At 38.9% G+C, this 18,905-nt stretch overlaps 1 protein-coding gene across 1 annotated transcript in view; it reads left to right on the top strand.

Annotated features, from left to right (window-relative positions):
• The window catches only part of Nek5 (NIMA related kinase 5), a 58,887-nt gene that overhangs the window by 36,709 nt on the left and 3,273 nt on the right, over positions 1 to 18,905 (top strand). Inside the window, exons 16-22 of the mRNA XM_076872495.1 lie at positions 6,884 to 6,964; positions 7,209 to 7,277; positions 9,293 to 9,419; positions 11,966 to 12,091; positions 13,575 to 13,712; positions 15,646 to 15,654; positions 16,177 to 16,276. Of these exons, the coding sequence (XP_076728610.1) occupies positions 6,884 to 6,964; positions 7,209 to 7,277; positions 9,293 to 9,419; positions 11,966 to 12,091; positions 13,575 to 13,712; positions 15,646 to 15,654; positions 16,177 to 16,276 (650 nt within the window). The remainder of the gene's footprint in view (positions 1 to 6,883; positions 6,965 to 7,208; positions 7,278 to 9,292; positions 9,420 to 11,965; positions 12,092 to 13,574; positions 13,713 to 15,645; positions 15,655 to 16,176; positions 16,277 to 18,905) is intronic.

The raw sequence follows: 18,905 nt of genomic DNA, 5'->3' as shown, positions 1-18,905 counted from the left end.
GGATATTGTGAAAGGAGTGGTTGTCCTCATTTCCATTTCAGAGGATTTGTCGCTGATATACAGGAATGCCTTTGATTTATGCATGTTGATTTTATATTCTGCCACTTTGCTGAATTCATTTATTAGCTCTAATAGTTTTTTGTAGACCCTTTTGGATCTGCTAGGTATAGAATCATGTCATCTGCAAATAGTGATAATTTGATTTCTTCTTTTCCTATTTTTATGCCTTTAATTTCTTTCGTCTGTCTAATTGCTCTGGCCAGTGTTTCGAGAACTATCTTGAACAGAAGTGGTGAAAGAGGGCATCCCTGTCTTGTTCCAGATTTTAGAGGGAATGCCTTCAATTTTTCTCCATTCATAATGATGCTAACCTGAGGCTTAGCATAGATAGCTTTTACAATATTGAGGTATGTTCCTGTTATCCCTAGTTTTTCTAGAGTTTTGAACATAAAGGGATGCTGTGCTTTGTCGAATGCTTTTTCTGCATCTATCGAGATGATCATATGGTTCTTATTTTTAAGCCTATTGATGTGGTGAATAACATTTATTGATTTCCGTATATTGAACCAGCCTTGCATCCCAGGGATGAATCCTACCTGATCATGGTGCACAATTTTTTTGATATGTTTTTGAATCTGATTCGCCAGAATTTTATTGAGGATTTTTGCATCTAGGTTCATTAGAGATATTGGTCTGTAGTTTTCTTTCTTTGAAGTGTCTTTGTCTGATTTAGGAATCAGGGTGATGTTGGCCTCGTAGAATGAATTTGGAAGTTCTCCCTCTTTTTCTATTTCCTGAAATAGCTTGAAAACTATTGGTATTAGTTCCAAAGGTTTTGTAAAACTCTGCTGTATACCCATCCGGTCCTGGGCTTTTCTTGGTTGGTAGTCTTTTGATGGTTTCTTCTATTTCCTCAATTGATATTGGTCTGTTTAGGTTGTCTATATACTCCTGACTCAATCTGGGCAGATCATATGACTTAAGAAATTTATTGATGCCTTCACTATCTTCTATTTTATTGGAGTATAAGGGTTCAAAATAATTTCTGATTATCTTCTGTATTTCTGAAGTGTCTGTTGTGATATTGCCTTTTTCATCCGTATGCTAGTAATTTGAGTTCTCTCTCTTCTTCTCTTCGTTAGCATGGCTAAGGGTCTGTCGATTTTATTTATTTTTTCAAAGAACCAACTTTTAGTTTTGTCAATTTTTTCAATTGTTTCTTTTGTTTCAATTTCGTTAATTTCAGCTCTGATTTTAATTATTTCTTGCCTTCTACTTCTTTTGCTGTTGTTTTGCTCTTCTTTTTCTAGGATTTTGAGATGAAGTATTAGATCATTTATTTGTTGGTGTTTTCTTTTTTTAAGGAATGAACTCCAAGCAATGAATTTTCCTCTTAGAACTGCTTTCAATGTGTCCCATAGATTCCGATATGTTGTGTCTGTGTTTTCATTTATCTCTAAGAATTTTTTAATTTCCTCCTTGATGTCTTCTATGACCCATTGATCATTCAGTAACCTATTGTTCATTCTCCAAGTGATGCATGATTTTTCCTTACTTCTTTTATCATTGATTTTCAGTTTCATTCCATTATTCAGATAAGGTGCATGGTATTATCTCTACTCCTTTATATTGTCTAAGAGTTGCCCTGTGACATAATATATGATCTATTTTTGAGAAGGATCCATGTGCTGCTGAGAAAAAAGTGTAACTGCTTGATGTTGGGTGGTATATTCTATATATGTCAATTAAGTCTAGGTTATTAATTGTGTTATTGAGTTCTATAGTTTCCTTATTCAACTTTTGTTTGGAAGATCTGTCCAGTGGTGAGAGAGGTGTGTTGAAGTCTCCCATGATTATTGTATGGTGGTCTATTAGACTCTTGAACTTGAGAAGAGTTTGTTTGATGAACATAGCTGCACCATTGTTTGGGGCATATATATTTATTATTGTTATGTCTTGTTGGTGTATGGTTCCCTTGAGCAGTATGTAATGTCCCTCTTTATCCCTTTTGATTAACTTTGGCTTGAAATCGATTTTATTTGATATGAGTATGGACACTCCTGCTTGTTTTCGAAGTCCATATGAGTGATATGATTTTTCCCAACCTTTCACCTTCAGTCTATGTATGTCTTTTCCTATCAAATGCGTCTCCTGAAGGCAGCATATTGTTGGGTCTTGTTTTGTGATCCATTCTACTAGCCTGTGCCTCTTAATTGGTGAGTTTAAGCCATTAACATTTAGGGTTATTATTGAGATATGGGTTGTTCTTCCAGCCATATTTGTTTATTTATGTTACTAAACATGGTTTGTTTTCCTCTTTGATTATTTTTCCCCCTTTATGTACTACCTCCCACTGTTGGTTTTCATTGATATTTTCCATTTCCTCTTCCTGTAATATTTTGCCAAGGATGTTTTGAAGAGTTGGTTTTCTAGCTGCAATTTCTTTTAACTTTTGTTTATCATGGAAGGTTTTAATTTCATCTTCCATCCTGAAGCTTAATTTCGCTGGATACACAATTCTTGGTTGGAACCCCTTTTCTTTCAGTGTTTGAAATATGTTATTCCAGGATCTTCTAGCTTTCAGAGTCTGTGTTGAAAGATCAGCTGTTATCTTGATTGGTTTACCCCTAAATATAATCTGCTTCCTTTCTCTTGTAGCTTTTAAAATTCTCTCCTTATTCTGTATATTGGGCATCTTCATTATAATGTGTCTAGGTGTGGATCTCTTATGATTTTGCACATTCGGTGTCCTGTAGGTTTCTAGGATTTGGGATTCTGTCTCATTCTTCAAGTCTGGGAAGTTTTCTCGTATTATTTCATTGAATAGATTGCTCATTCCTTTGGTTTGGACCTCTATACCTTCCTGTATCCCAATGACTCTTAAGTTTGGTCTCTTTATGTTATCCCATATTTCTTGGATGTTCTGCTCATGGTTTCTTAACAGTCTTGCTGAGCTGTCTATGTTCTTTTCAAGTTGAAATACTTTGTCTTCATTGTCTGATGTTCTATCTTCTAAGTGTTCTACTCTGCTGGTAGTATTCTCAATTGAGTTTTTAAGTTGGTTTATTGCTTCCTGCATTTCTAGGATTTCTGTTTGTTTGTTTGTTTTTTATAACCTTTATTTCCCTGTATAGTTGATCTTTTGCTTCTTGGATTTGTTTATGTAATTCATTGTCGAAGTGATCTTTCATTGTCTGATTTTGCTGTCTAATGTCTTCCTTGAGACTCCAGATCATCTGAAGCATGTATATCCTGAATTTTTTATCTGACATTCCATCTGCTGCAGATATTACCTCTTCTAAAGTTGAGTTGACCTGCGTTGCTTGTGGTTCTTTCTTTCCTTGTCTTTTCATACTGCTCGCATTTCTTTCTGCTTGGTGAAACTGTTGTGTTATTGATTTTTCCCCCTATGTATTTATATTGCTCTTGTATAGTTGAAAAGTCTCCCTTGCAGGGGTGGGCGGCGGCTGTGCTCCTCCTCCAATTGGGGTGATCTGTCTACCACGCTGACGGGCTGCTGGGCCTGTTCTGCTGGTCGGTCGCAGGTCTGCCTACCTTGTGGGTGCGGGCGGCGGCTCAGCTCTGCCCCTACTCCAACTGGGGTGACGTGACTACCACGCCGTCGGGTCGCTGGGCCTGTTCCAGGCATGGGTGGCGGCTCTGCTCTGCCCCTACTCCAGTTGGGGTGATGTGTCTACCATGCTGGCAGGCCGCTGGGCCTGTTCCGCCGGTCGGTTGCAGATCTGCCTACCTTGCGGGCGTGGGCGGCGGCTCTGCTCTGCGCCTACTCCAATTGGGGTGACGTGACTACCATGCCGGTGGGTTTCTGGTCCTGTTCCAGGCGTGGGCGGCCTCTAATTTTTTTTTTAAGTTGTTTAGGGCCTCCCTAAGTTCTAAGGGTAGCCTTGAACTTGTGATCCTCTTCTTTAGCCTCCCAAGTTGCTGGGATTACAGGCATGTGCCTTCATGCCTGGTTCCTCTGAACATTCTTGCATTGTCTCACACATGAGCTTTTGGGGACACCTCATATCTAAACCATACCAATGAGCTTCTCTGCAAGATTGCTCTAGCCTGGTAGTTCTTATCTCTAACTGTGCAACAGAATCTTGTGGGGGCCTTTTAAAAACTCAGAGCTCTCTTTGTCAGTTTCTTTCTCCAGTTTCATGCTGCTGTTCCTCTCACATCAGATCTGCTGTTTGTCACTAGTTTACTTTGTAGTTTCTGGGTTAGTTTACAGCCTATAAACAGGACCATACTATACTTGATTTCTTATGTCTGGCTTCATTTGACATAATAAATGTTGATATTTATCCATGTTTTGATATTAATAGTGTTACAGGCTGAGGTCTTCCAGGAAACTGAGGCAGCACAAAGACCCCCCTTAAAACCTCAATTCTTATGATCAAGTCAGAAAAATTTTAGATGTGTCACTCATAGTAATGGGCAATCAGTTTATTAGAAGGGATGGAAAAGGGAAAGGGGACACTCTTGGGAGGGAGTGGGTCTTCTCAGAGAGGAGAGGGACAGTGTGCCTTTCCTGCACTCCAGTTTTATAGGGGAATCAGAGAAGTTTCCAGAGAGTCCTATCCAGGTCCACTTTTGACTGACAGCAGGATGATATCAGACTTTCAAGTCCCCACTGCTGTGACAACTCTATGTCATTTTGGCCCATGCTTACACATTATCATTTGGATTGTTAACCAATCTGTAAGAATTCTTACAGATTTTATGGTCAGGAGAAATTATCCTTATCTCCCAAAGTTTCGGGATCTGGTCTGCAAAAAGGGTCACAAAAGTCTCTCCCTTCAGGGTAACTTGGATTCCTTTTATGGACATTATTTGGGGCCTGTGTTTCTCTTGTAGATAACAGGTAGTTTGCTGAGGAATGTGGCATATCCTGTCCACTTAGGCCAGGCAGGGCTGCAGGTAAATTGCTTCCTAGAAAAGAAAACATGTGGGGGTCAGCACAGTGGGCTCATTTTATAGAATTGTTCCCTTAACCTCCTGTTCCCACCATTCACATTTGTCTGTCCCCTATCAATAGTATCATTCCTCTTTATTGCTGAGTATATTCCATCAAGTGACTGTATCAAAATCTGTTTATCCATTCAGCTATAGATGGATATTTGGGTTGTTTCCAGCTTATTACAAATAAACATATAAGTTTTTGTGTGAACATATGTTTCTTTTCTTTCTTTTGGATAGATAGAGTGGACAGGAGGGACTGGATTATATAATGGATTTATATTTAACCTTTCTTTTCCCCCTGTGTTGGGGATGGAACCCGGGGCTTCACACATGCAAAGCAAGTGTCCTACCACCAAATTATACCCCCAGACACCCCTCTTTTTTAAAATAAGAAATACACTCTTGTTGTGTTGCCTAGGCAGATCTCAAACTCTCAGTCTTCTTGTCTCAACCTCCTGAGCAGCTAGAACTACAGATAGGCACCACCACATCTGACTGGTATGTGTAACTTTTTAAGAAACTGCCAATGGGTTTGCAAAGTGGTTGAACTCCACAGGCTGTGGGAGAGCTCCAGTTCTCTTTTGGCACAGCTCCCTCCTCTCTGGGACTCTACCATTCAGACTCTAGAGCCTTAAGATCCCCAGGTTCGCAGCTTTGTCTCCTCACGGCAGGGAGTCTGCCAGTCTCAGCATCCTTCCACCAAGGCTTGCAAACTCTCTGGAGACTTCGTGGGGGGGGGGGCAGTGGGGGGGCATTGGGGGTGGCGCTCAGGTCTGTAATCCTCAAGGCTCAGGAGGCTGAGGCAGGAGGATCAAAAGTTCCATGCCCATCTTAGCAATTTAGTGAGACTTTGTTTCAAAATAAAAGCTAAAAAGGGCTGAAAATGTAGCTCAGTGGTAAAGTGCCCCTGGATAGGGACAGTTGGAGGGCTCATTACATCCCGTTTCTCAAGTATCCTCATTTTTCATTCTGGCTGTCTAATGTGTTAAAACCATTATTGCTTCTGTACTTGACGTGGTTTTGGGGTTGTTTCAGTTGGGGAGTGACTCTGGTGCCTGGTACCATGTCCTGACTACAAGCAGAATGCAATACCACTTCTTGGGTATGTGAGGCGACCAAGAGCTCCATTCTGGAGTTAGAAGAGATCAGAGGTTACAAACCTGCTTTGGGGCTTTCACCCCACTATCCCCAATGCTTTCCCCAGCCAGATGTCTACTTCCTATGCTGACGCCCAATATCACTCTATACCTTAAATCAAATGCCAAATAGCTTCTCCCATGTTACTCTCCTCCCCTACTCATTTCTATTCTATTACCCTATTTCACTTTCTTTTATAGTACTTCTGAAATTACGTCGTTAATTTGTCAATTTATTTATTAACTATTCTGCTCCATGTCAGCAAGGACCCTCGAAGCTATCTTCACTCTGCTGATCATTGCCTAGGCGTCTGGACCATAGAGTGTTTACTTAGCATGTGCAAATCTCTGGATCTGATCCATAGCACTGAAAAAAAAGTTATTATTTTTTTCTTTGGTGCTGGGGATTGAGCCCAGGGTCTTGTGCACACTAGGCTAGCACTCTTCCACTGAGCTATACCCCAACCAGCTCATTTATGTTGTTAAATTGGATCTGATTGGACTACACTGCACTGGGAGGATGAGCTTTGTCACATTATAGAATTTTTACCCATTGAAATGTCAGAGTTTAATATATGAGTATTTGTTGATTGACATTCTGCTTTGGTTTTTGATATTAACTTTCCTTTACAAAGGCATGTTTTTATTCTAAAATCTATCATCAGATTCAATCTAGAAATAAAATCATGTAAACATACAAGGCTGTGAATTCTGAGGTTGTGAAAATATTATTGTTCAATATTAAGTGACAGAATCATTTTTTTCCTCTAAACTTTCAGGACACTGAAAGAGACTTGAAACAAATGAGGCTTCAGAACATAAAGGAAAGCAAAATTCCAGAACAGAAATATAAAGCTAAGGTAATCCACATTTTTGTCTTTTGGCTCTGTGTGAGAAGCTGGCTGGGGGTCCACACCTGCAGTCTGGGTCACCTATGTGATTCCCCACACCTCTTGTTATTTTATGGGTTAGCCCTACTTTGTGATGTTAGACTAATGGTTTTAAGTATATGTAATATTAAAATAAATTGATCTAGGGAGTTGTTATATTAAGGTTTTTATTGAATTGCTAAATTAAAGGATTTTCCCCCTTGTTTTCTTGTAGAGAGGAGTGAAGTTTGAAATTAATTTAGACAAATGTATTTCTGATGAAAACCCCCTCCAAGAGGAAAAGGTATGTTATTAAGTACACACATGAGAAAATGAGTGTGTCTTAAGTTTCTTGAAATTGTTTCACAGGCTATAGGGAAAAATTGCTTAAATATTCCTAAAAGGATCTCTAGTATTCAAATGAGTCTTCCAAATACTTTTTATCCTTCTTCTTCTTTTTCTTAAATAGAGGTTATTTACTTAGGTAAATTATTACGTTTAAAATTATTTTTATTTTATGAAGAACCTATTTTCCTCACATTATTATGTTTTTATTATTGCCAAATTAAAATAGAAGACAGGATACATAGTTGACAACAAATATACTGACCTATAAAAACTTGGGCAGGTACCCTGAAACTGGGCACATTCATTTTCGGTCTTAATTAGTTACTGATAGCTTTGTACATATCTCTGGGTAAATCTCAATTATGCATTTGGTCTCTCTTTGCCACAGAAGTAAATGCACATGTTTAGTAAATCCAAATCTCATTTTATTACTTGATTTCAACATCTTCTTTTCAAAAATATTTTTTTTCTAGTTGTAGATGGGCACAATCTCTTTATTTATTTATTTTTATGTGGTGCCTAGGATCGCACCCAGTACCTCCCATGCAAGGCAGGCACTCTACCCCTGAGCTGCAGCTCCAGCCCATCTTGTTTATCTCATTTTTTTTTATCATACCTGCTAAAAAATGTCAAAATTAACTGATTGTTGTTCCATTTTGCCTTCTCTAAATTCACCATTTAGATTACCAAAATTTAAGTATGAATAATCATATCTGATACTCATTTTTTTCATTCTGTGTGTGTGTTTGTGTGTTTGTGTGTGTGTGTGTGTGTGTGTCTGTCTGTCCGTCTGTGGATAGAATCCAGGGCCCTGCACATGGCATGCAGACAAGCACTCTACCACTGAACTACCTTCCCAGTTCTTCATGTTCTTTATTATCTTAAAACTTTATGGAGCTGGAGGGGTAGCTCGGTGGTAGAATGTGTGTTTAGCTTGCTGAGCCCTGAGTTCAACCCCCAAACCAAACCCTCCACAAGACACCAAAAGCTTTTGTATGTCATCATTTCATATTTTTACAAGCATTTTGCTACATAAAGACTTCACTACAATGGTGAGAATTAGTTCCTACTTCTGTTCATCCATTAGGTCTCCAGGTGCCCCAGAGCTGTGGGATCAGAGCAGAGCAGGTCTGGGGAGTGGCACCTCCACAGGGCTTCTGTGACTGGAGGTGCTGAGATCGGCTCGCTAGAATGAAAGAAGGGACTCCAAAAGCACTAGCTGCCAGGGTGTTCATCCTCTCTTATTCTATGCATCAATGTGCTTTAAACAAAATTGATCATTTTAGTATTGATTGTGGTGTATGAGGAGCAGTTTTAGGGACATAGTTGAGAATGCTGTGAAGTTGGGTCTGATTTGTGCACCTATATAGTGTCGGCTACTCCAGAGGCTGAGGCAGAAGGAACACTTCTGAGGTCCAGAAGTTTAAGACCAGCCTCAATAACATAGTGAGACCCTCTGTCTCAAATAAAAGACTGTTGTGTTATAGACTGACAGCAGGACCTGAGGATGCAGTGGGATGGAACCGAAGTAGAATAATATTGAAGACTTTTCAAAGTCTAGATAAAATTAAGTGCTCATTACTATTGAGAAGGAGAAATGAAAACATGGTTGTTTCTATCTCAATCACTGTAATTCCATTGTGTGTGTGTGTGTGATACTAGGGATTGAACCCAGGAGTGCTCTGTCACTGAGCTAGCTACAAGCTATATCCCCAGCCCTTTTTATTTCTTTATTTTGAGATTTGGTCTCACTAAGTTGCCTTGGCTGGCCTTAAACTTGTGATCCTCCTGCCTCAGCCTCCAGAGTAACTCTGATTACAGGCCTGCAACACAGAGCCTGGCTATAGTTCAGCTTTTAAAACTCTATAGATTTGTTTGTCTTGCTTATTAATATTATTGGGAACACAACAATTTTGACATCCTCCCCCCAACATGACTTATTTCTCATGAAATACTGTGGAAATGCTTTAGGCAAAGGACATACTAAATGAAACTTTGACCTTTGAGGACAGCATGAAGTTTAAGGAACATAAATGTATAAAGGAGCACGAAGATTACACAGACAAAGCCTTTGAAGAACTCTGTGGCCCAGAAGCAGGTACGTGTTCCTGGAACTCTGTGGATAGATGGAGCCTGTTCATCAGCAATCTATCTTGCACTCTGTTTTCCCAGCTCCCCCCCTGGTTCTTGTTTTGCATACCCCCAGACTCCGCCCTCTTCTCCTGCTCCACACTTTGAGGAGTTTCACTAGTTCTCTCTACAGCCTCAGCCTCTCCTAGGAGCTCCAACTTTCCAATCTTTTTCTTTACCTGCTGGAAAAGCTCACAGCCTTATTTTCTATTGAAAATAGCACGTTTGTTTTTTTCTTTATAAGATTCATTTAAGTCAAACTTTTACCTATAATCTGTATTGTGAATATTTTCCCCAGTTGGTCTTCAGATCTCACAGTAACAACAGCAAATTGTGTGTGTGTGTGTGTGTGTGTGTGTGTGTGTGTTTTCACTCAGGAGTAAACTTTGTAACAGTTGTGCAGGGCGTTCAAAGAAAACTATAAGATTTTAGTCAACTAAAGACCACTTGACAAATGGAGAGAATTAGCAGCGCTATAGATTGGAAATACGCTTCCTCAATATATTTATGGCAATTTCAACAAAAATCACAATAGAATTTTTTTTTCCTGATGTGAAAAGATCTTGGCAGAAGATTGCAGAGATTTGTAATTAGTCAAAATATTGTGAGAAATAAGAGCAGTGAAGGAAAACTTACCTTTTCAAGTATCAAAATATATGTTATACTCATTCAAACAGTGTAATAGTGGCATCAGGGAGAAGTGAGAGTTTAGAAACAAACCTCAGTATGTCTCATACATAATATAGTGCATGCCAGCAACCCAAGTCAATGGAAAGACAAAGGATTATTCAAATAAATGCTTCTAGACCAGCTTGTTAATAATTTAGGAAAAACTGTTAAACCAGACCCGATGTAGTATAATGAAGTAAATTTTTAAAAAATCAGTGTATGTGTGGAAATGTTACATTTAGAAAATGAAGTAAACGAAAATAGGTCATTTTTTATGATAAGGAAGAAGTAGCTATTCAAAATTAATAGGAAAAATCACAGAAAAAATTAGTAATAACAAAAAGCTTTGGTAAGAAGACGCTAGACCTTAGAATTATTATTTTCAATCATTTATTTAGAGTAAATAATCATAAATGTCCATCAAAATTTAGCTGTAAATAAAGTCATTATAACATTATTTAAACAGTGAAAACTTGCTAATGTCCTAAAAGTCCAGCAAAAAAGCATTAAATTATAACCTATTTATGAGACAGACTACTATGTTTGCTTTAAAATGGTTGTATAGAAGAATATTTAATAACCTGAAAAAGATATGTAGCTGACTAAAAAAAAGCAAGTTATGAGAGCAAATGTCACGTGGAGACCATTTTTGCCCCTGGTACTGGGGATTGAACCCAGGGCTGCTCTACCACTGAGCTACACCCCAGTCCTTTTCAGTTTTATGTTGAACCTCACTAAGTTGCTAAGGCTGGCCTTGAACTTGCAGTCTTCCTACCTCAGCCTCCTGAGTGCTATGATTACAGATATACACCACCACACCCAGCCCAGTGTTTGTTTTAAAGCAAAACAAAAATGTTATAAAATTTTAATAGCCTCTGGATGGTGAGATTATGGGTGGATTTTTGCCACAGTCTGCCTGGGCACAATTCACGAGCCACTTATCAAGCAGAAATAAACTTTATTTTTTGAACACACACGCCACACCACATGAGCTTTTCAGGAATTCCCTCAGAGCCCAACTGCCACCACTGGCTTCCCACAAGCCTCTCAGCCCCCGCCCCATTCCTCCTGCTCTTGAGGCTGATTGGCTGGGTCGTGTAGGCAGAGCCAAAAAAGTCCCCCAATGAGCAGCTCCATGGTCTGAAAGGGCGGGGAAATAGTACAATGAGCATCACCACAGAGGAGCCAATCAGTTGGCAGCTAGAAGTTTGCTGGGGCCACTGTGAGCCAATCATCAGCTGGCAGCTGGAAGTTTGCTGCTTACCCTTTAGGCTGTGGCTCTCAACAGATTTTATTTATTTTTTATATGATTTTTAGTTTTATTATAGTGAAAACATGGTAATAAGAAAATACAAGTTATTTTTTAAATTAAAATGGAACAGATTGTGTTCTGTTGAAACTGATTAAAGAGTTTTCATACATGACTCAGTGAATTTGTCCATTTGTGCCACTAATATTTTATTAGCACTTAATTAAATTGGCTAGTCAGTCAAACAGTAATAATAAAAGAGCTCAGAGAGGTATCTACTTGGGATGCAGAGGCAGGAGGGTCACAAGTTCAAGATCATTCTGGCAACTTAGACCCTGTCTCAAAATAAGAAATAAAAAGGGTGGGGCATGTTGGGCAGTGGTAGAGTACCCCTGGGTTCACTCCCCATTATCACACACCAATAATAATAGCAAAAACAATAAAAGCAAAAGAATATTTAAATATGTTTGTAATTTCCAGTTCTGGTTTTGCACATACCAGCTGATAGATACTGGCTCAGCTACCTGAGAACTGTTAGGTGCAATTAGTCACACTTTGGTTGCTTTTGAACTAATGAATTATTTTCTTATACCCAGAGTTTTTCACTCTGAATGTTGTTGCCACAGAAAACAGGAGGCAGTGGGATACCAGAGTGCCTCAGACTCTGTTACAAATGATGGCAGCTGCTGATGTCACCTCCACGTGCTCCACTGTGCCTGATGGTGAGTCTCTGGATCAGCACCAGTTGACTGATCGCAAGGGAATACCAGGGGTCCCAAACCACTGTGTGGCTCATGCTCATCCTGTTGGAATAGTTTCTAGTTCTCACTAGAAGCCCTTTAGATTTTTGTACTAAACACTTTGCAAGGACATTGTTTTGGTTTCTCATCCATCCCCAGAGAAACTTGCCTGATAATTATCCTAGAAAATTGGACACCCTAACCAGGCACAGTAAAGGAGGAAAGATCCTTGAAGAGAGGGAGAAGGTCCGAGGAAGGCAGTAGACTTGATTTACTCTCTAATCATTTCCTTGTAATTCTATGGTAGGTCATTTTTTTCACCAATAAAATTGTTAAGTAAAAGAGTAGCTTTTCCTAGGAGATTTAGAGAGTTCAACAGTGCAGAGATACACATAAAATTGCTTTGTAAACCAATGTGCTACTTACATGTGTGAAATGTTTCGGACTTAATGATATTTCAGCCCAATTCCTGCATTTATTTTTGAGGTTCTGATGTAGCCTTTACTTAGAAGAGGTTCACAGCAACCGCCGGGAGTTATCTTCGTAGGCAGTAAAGATTTTTATTACTTATTTCCTGTGTTCCTCTTGATTACATGGCACTGAGAGAGACCTAAAATTTAAACTGTGCTGTAAATTGAAATATGTAAGTATAGTTAGCTTTCTATGTCCTCAGATTCAACTAACCTCAGAAGAAAACTATTCAGAAAAAATCCTGCATCTATACTGAACATGTACAAACTATTTTTCTTGTCATTATTCCCTAAACAATAAAGTATAACAACTATTTATATCATATTAGGTATTATAAGTCATCTAGAGATGATTTAAAGTATATGGAAGGATTTGCCTGGGTCCTATGCAAATACTGTACCATTATATATAAGGCACTTGAACTCTGCAGATTTTTATAACCTTGGGGCCTAAAACCAATCTCTCTTGGGTACCAAGGGATGAGTGTATATCCACTGAAGTAAATGTAAATGAATTGACTATTGACTATTTGATAAGACAACTGATCTAACAAGACATTGAAAGCACAACTTGAAATAAGCAAATAGATTTTTTTTTTTTGTACCAGGGATTAAACTCAAGGGCACTTGACTACTGAGCCACATCCCCAGCCCTATTTTTGCATTTTATTTAGAGACAGGGTCTCACTGAGTTGCTTAGTGCCTCAGCATTGTTGAGGCTGGCTTTGAACTCACGATCCTCTAGCCTCAGCCTCCTGAGCTGCTGGGATTATAGGCATGCGCCACCATGCCCGGCTAGATTAGAATTTTTATCACAACAAAAAGACAGTTTACAACCCCCCACTAAAAAGATTCTTCTACCCATCAGCTATGTTTTCTATAGGTTTTTATTTAAAAAATAAGGGGTGAAATTAATATAAGGTTCTAATATTCTGTGACTTCATAAAAACTCAAATAAAAAGCATTTTTATTTTTAATAATGGTTTCCTCTTTAGATGGCCAAGTTATTGTGACTGAAGGTGTTTCAGAAAATAGGAAGCAGTGGCAGCAGGAAGCCCCAGGGACTTTAATGGATGCTTTGGCAGCAGCACCTCTTACAAGCAGCTCATTTTCTGCCAGTGAAGGAGAGCCTGGTATGCACTTAATTTTTAACTACATAACAGTTCCCTGAGAAATTTTGTCAAAGAGTTGTAGGTGCAGAAAGTGGATAACGATTCCTTCAACCTGGAGAGGAGATTGAGAGGAGATCCATCCTTTTTAGGAGCCAATTTGTTTTGTCTAAGCGCATCCCAAATGCTATTAACAAATGACATGAACTTCCAAGGACAGTGGCATCATTTTCTTTACCATAACCAGCTGACAGCTGATGCCAAGTGCCAGCATCTCTGAAGCTGATGATCTAGTATTGCTTAGCTTTACCTGAGAGAGACAGTTTATGTCTGACTGTTTTGCAGGGGGACTCATGACTATCCTTTGGCAATAAAATTCTTCTGGATGTAGTTTGTTTTGTTTTGTCTTCAATTTTTAGCAAGATTTTGCTCTTTTTTTTTTTTTTTTTTTTTTGATCTGGAGTCTTACATGGTGTCCAGACTGGCTTCAAACTTCTGGGTTTATATGATCTTCCTGCTTAAAAGGCTTATTATTTAATTGCTTTTTAGATTTATTACTAAGCCATTTCTTCTCCATCAATACATTAATATCATTACCTATACTTGTATCCTTTGACTGTTTTATGATTTTTATACTATGATGGTATAAATTCCTTTTGTAAAATTTTAGAGGTACTGGGGTTGTGGGTCAGTGGTAGAGCACTTGCCTAGCACATGTGAGGCACTGAGCTTGATTCTCAGTACCACATAAAATAAATAAGTAAATAAAGGCACTGTGTCATAACTAAATTTTTTTTTTAAAATCTTAATGGATATTGAGTGTGAATGAAAGAGAAATAGTAGTTCATTTCTGTCAGTGAAGGAGAGCCTGGTATGCACTTAATTTTTAACTACATACATTTACTTTTATAATACCATAAAAGTTATTTTTCATGGGTTTTACTCCTTGCAAGAGAATCTTGTTGGTGTGGGGGATCAAACGCAGGACCTTACAAATGCTGAGACACATGAGACACACCGTTGAGCTTACCTTCAACCTGTTTGCAGTATATTGGCAGGCAGCACTGAATAATTGTTACGAATGAACACCGTACTTTGACAGAATGGGAATAACTTCTGGCTCTCCTGCTGCCAATAAGATAACCAGTCTTATCTTCCATTTCCTCATTTGTAAAATCAGAGTTATGGAAATGTCAACTTCAATGGATTGTTTTAAATATTAAATGAGACAATGCATGTAAAATGTCTAGAAAGTTACCTAAATGTAATAAATTATAGCTTTTTAAAAAATTTTTTATTTAGAGACAGGGTCTCTCTGAGTTGCTTAGGGACTCATGAAATTGCTGAGGTTGGCTTTGAACTCACAATCCTCCTGCTTCACCTCCTGAGCTGCTGGGATTACAGCTAAATTATAGATTTTAAAATAGTGGTTTTACGGGCTGGGGATGCAGTTCAGTGGGAGAGTGCTTGTCTAGCATATGCAAGGCCCTGGGTTCAGTCCTCAGTACTGCAAAAATAAATAAACAAACAAAAAAAAAAAACAAAATAGAGATTTTATTCAGCCATAAAAAAAATGAAATTATGTAATTTTCAGGAAAATGAATGGAACTTGAGAACATTATGTTACGCAAACCAAGCCAAACTCAGAAAATCAAGGGTCGTGTGTTTTCTTTCATATATGAAAGCTAGAGAGAAAAAAGGGGGGAAAAGGTGTGTGGGGGAGGTCTTATGAAAACCAAAGGGATTTCAGATAGGGAGGACGACATTTGTGTTCCCCGCCATAGTCTGCTCTTAAGGTATAAAAGGAAATTTCAGAGTCTCCTCCTGTACCTGGATGGGCAAGTTTTTCCTGTAAGTCAAAAGAGTAGCATCCCCCCCACCCCCAAAAAAGCAAATTACCATATTAAAGGGGTCTGATTCTCTTAGCCCCAATGATATTACACCCAAAGTAGGAGAGCTGGATCATGTGGTAGTTCTATTTTTAGGCTTTTGACTGTTTCCCATAGCAGCTGCATCATTTTACAATGCTACCAACAGTGCACAAAAGTTTCAATATTTCCACATCCTCACAGACACATGTTCATTTCTGCTTTTTAATGGGGTCATCCAAATGGAGATGAGGTAATATTTCACTGTGGTTTTGATTTTAATTTCCCTGATGATAAATGATATGGAACATCTTTCCATATACTTGTCATAATAGGGGACAGAGAGATCTACACAGCCCCTTAGCTCTTCTTTTTTCTCTCTCTTTTTTTGAGACAGGGTCTCACTAAGTTGTCAAGCTGGCCTTGAGCTTGTGATCCTTCTGCCCAGTCTCCTGAGTAACTGGGATGCCAGGTGTGTGCCACTGCGCCTGGCTCTTATTCTGTTTAAGTAAAGATGATTAAAGGTTCGTGGTTGCCATTCACTGTAGGATTTTTGTTGTATATTGCTCATCAGGTGTATAGGCTGAGCTGCTTTAATTTTGCTGTCATTTCGTTAACAGTAAAACAATGGCTTCCTAAAGAAGAAGAGGGGAAGGTGGGAATGTCCTCTGGCATTGAAGTAGATGAGGAACAACTGGAACCAGGCTCTGATGATGATACGTAAGTAGGCCATACAACCATGGATTTGTCGTCATTTGGGTTTGGAGTTTGAATCACAATGCTTGGATGGTTGGGAGACATTTTCATTGAGAGACTAAAGTTGGGGCTGGAAATATAGCTCAGTGGTAGAATGCCTGTCTAGCATGAGTGAGGTTCTGAGTTCAATCCTTAGTAGAAAAAAAAAATCTTGAGAAACTAACATTAAAACTGACATTAAGGAATAGTAATACTCCTGGTATCTCTAAAGGAAGTAAATCTAAAACACTCTAGAGCTGGGTACAGTGGTACAGACCAGGTACTCAGAAAGCTGAGGCAGGAGGATTGCAAGTTTGAGACTAGCCTGAGCAATTTAGCCAAACCCTGTCTCAAAATAAAAACAAAAAGGACTGGGGATGTAGCTTAGTGGTAGAGTACTTACCTAGAATGTGTGAGGCCCTGAGCTCAATCCCTGGTACAACAAAAACAAAAACCACTCTGGCGTTATAAACATTGTATTTTTTTTTTTCCACCAAAGCTCTGCTGAAGATGAACTCACAATTTAAAATTTAAAAATAGAATCTAGCACAGTAGCACAGGCCTGTAGCCCCAGCTACTTGGGAGGCTGAGGTGGGAAGATTCCTTGAGCCCAGCAGTTCAAGGCCAGCCTGGGGGTGGTATCACAAAACCCTTTCTCAACCAACAAAGCAGAAACTTGGAATCTGCTAGAGAAAATAGTAACACAAGCTGATTAAGACCATAAAAAATTCAGATGATATAATTATCCTATGAAGATTTTAATACTAAATATTTAAAATTATTCAATTAAAATAATTAGGAGGCTGGAGATGTAGCTCAGTGGTAGAGTGCCTGCTTAGCATGCACAAGAACCTGGGATTCAATCCCCTGCACCACCACTACCAACAACAAAAGAAACAAGAGAAAAAAAACAATACCTCAATGAAGAACAGGAAAATTGCCTTGTCTGGACTGCTATAACAAAATACCTTGGACCAGGTAACTTACAAATAACAGATACTTACTTACTAACTTAGGTGTCAGTAAATCCAAGATGAAGCATTCAGCAGATTCGATATCTGGTTGGGGCTGGCTTTGGGGATCATAGATAACACCTTTTAGTTGTCCCCTCACATGGTAGAGGTTAACGAGCTGCCCCAGGTCTCTTTTATAAAAGCACTAATCCCATTCACTGGGGCTTTACCTTCATGACCTCATCACTTCTTAAAGGCTCTAACTCTTAAAACTATCACATTGGAGGTTTGGGTTCTGAACTTTAGGGGGATGCAAACATTCAAACCACAGGAAAAATTTTGATAATTAACTAACTAGAACTTCTGGAAATTTAAAAAATTCTATAGGTAGAAATTAAAATATAAGCCCCAGGGGCTGGGAAGTTATAGCTCTGTGATAGAGTGCTTGCCTAGCAGTCTGAAGACCCTAAGTTCCATCCCCAGCACCATAAAAAGACAAAAAACCAAAATTCAACAAATAAACAAATACCTGAATAGATATAGTTAATGAAGGAATTAGTAAATGGAAGACAGGTCTGAGGAAAAAAGTTTTCTACAGCAATAAGATATAAAACTATTAGATCACTAAAAGGACCGGATAAAATTGAATTATATATATAGGAAATATATATAGGAAAAACAAATACTTTTAAAGAGAAGTAGAAAAATATCAATAGGACAAACAGTTGAGCCACCACAAAAGAGAGGAATGGTTATTTTTCTCTCTTAAGAAATAAAGAGCCTCACCATCATTTGACCCAGTTATCCAACTCCTTGGTATACACCCAAAGGAATTAAAATCAGCTGGTAAATTGATGGAACTGGAGAATATCATGCTAAGTGAAATAAGCCAATTCCCCAAATCCAAAGACTGAATGTGCTCTCTGATATGTGGATGCTAACACACAATAAGGGGGAGGGGAGGGAAGAATAGAATTTCACTAGATTAGACAAAGGCGAATGAAGGGAAGGGAGGGGGTGGGAAGAACAACAGAATGAAGTGGACATAATTTTCCTGTGTTCATATATGAATACACAACCAGTGTAACTCCACATCAAGTTCAACCACAAGAATGGGATCCTAATTAGAATAAGTTAAACTCCATGAATACGTCAAAACACACTCTATATCATATATGCCTAAAAAGAACCAACAAAAAAATAAAAAAGAAATAAAGAGCCTGCATTAGAAGACTTACATCTGATGATAAACAACTCAGAGAAGTTGCAACCAAAATAAACAACAAAGGATAGGTCCAGAAAGTGAAAAGAATACACACAAAGAAGTCACCCCGTGGAAAGCCATGCAAAGTCCACGGATGATCACTGAAGGAGAGCCCAGGGCAAGACATGCAGCTAGACAGTCCCCATCAGCAACTGGGGAATTCACATCAAAACACCCAGACATGGCGAGAGTGACCACACAAAATGCTGCGAGGTGCTGGGGAAGACTGGCTTTTCCTGGGGGTGGGTGCAGGACATGAATTGGAAACTGAACACTCACGATTCCACATTATCCATTCTCCAGCTCCTCATACCATGTGCCCAAGGAGATATGCAGGAGGACATGAGTTGCCAGATGACAGGGAGACCTCAATGTCCCTCCAAATGGGAATGCAGCG

Source organism: Callospermophilus lateralis, chromosome 12 (assembly GCF_048772815.1).
Source record: "Callospermophilus lateralis isolate mCalLat2 chromosome 12, mCalLat2.hap1, whole genome shotgun sequence".
Taxonomy (NCBI): domain Eukaryota; kingdom Metazoa; phylum Chordata; class Mammalia; order Rodentia; family Sciuridae; genus Callospermophilus; species Callospermophilus lateralis.
The sequence above is the reverse complement of the archived record's forward strand: the minus strand, read 5'-3'. Positions and strand labels throughout refer to the sequence as shown.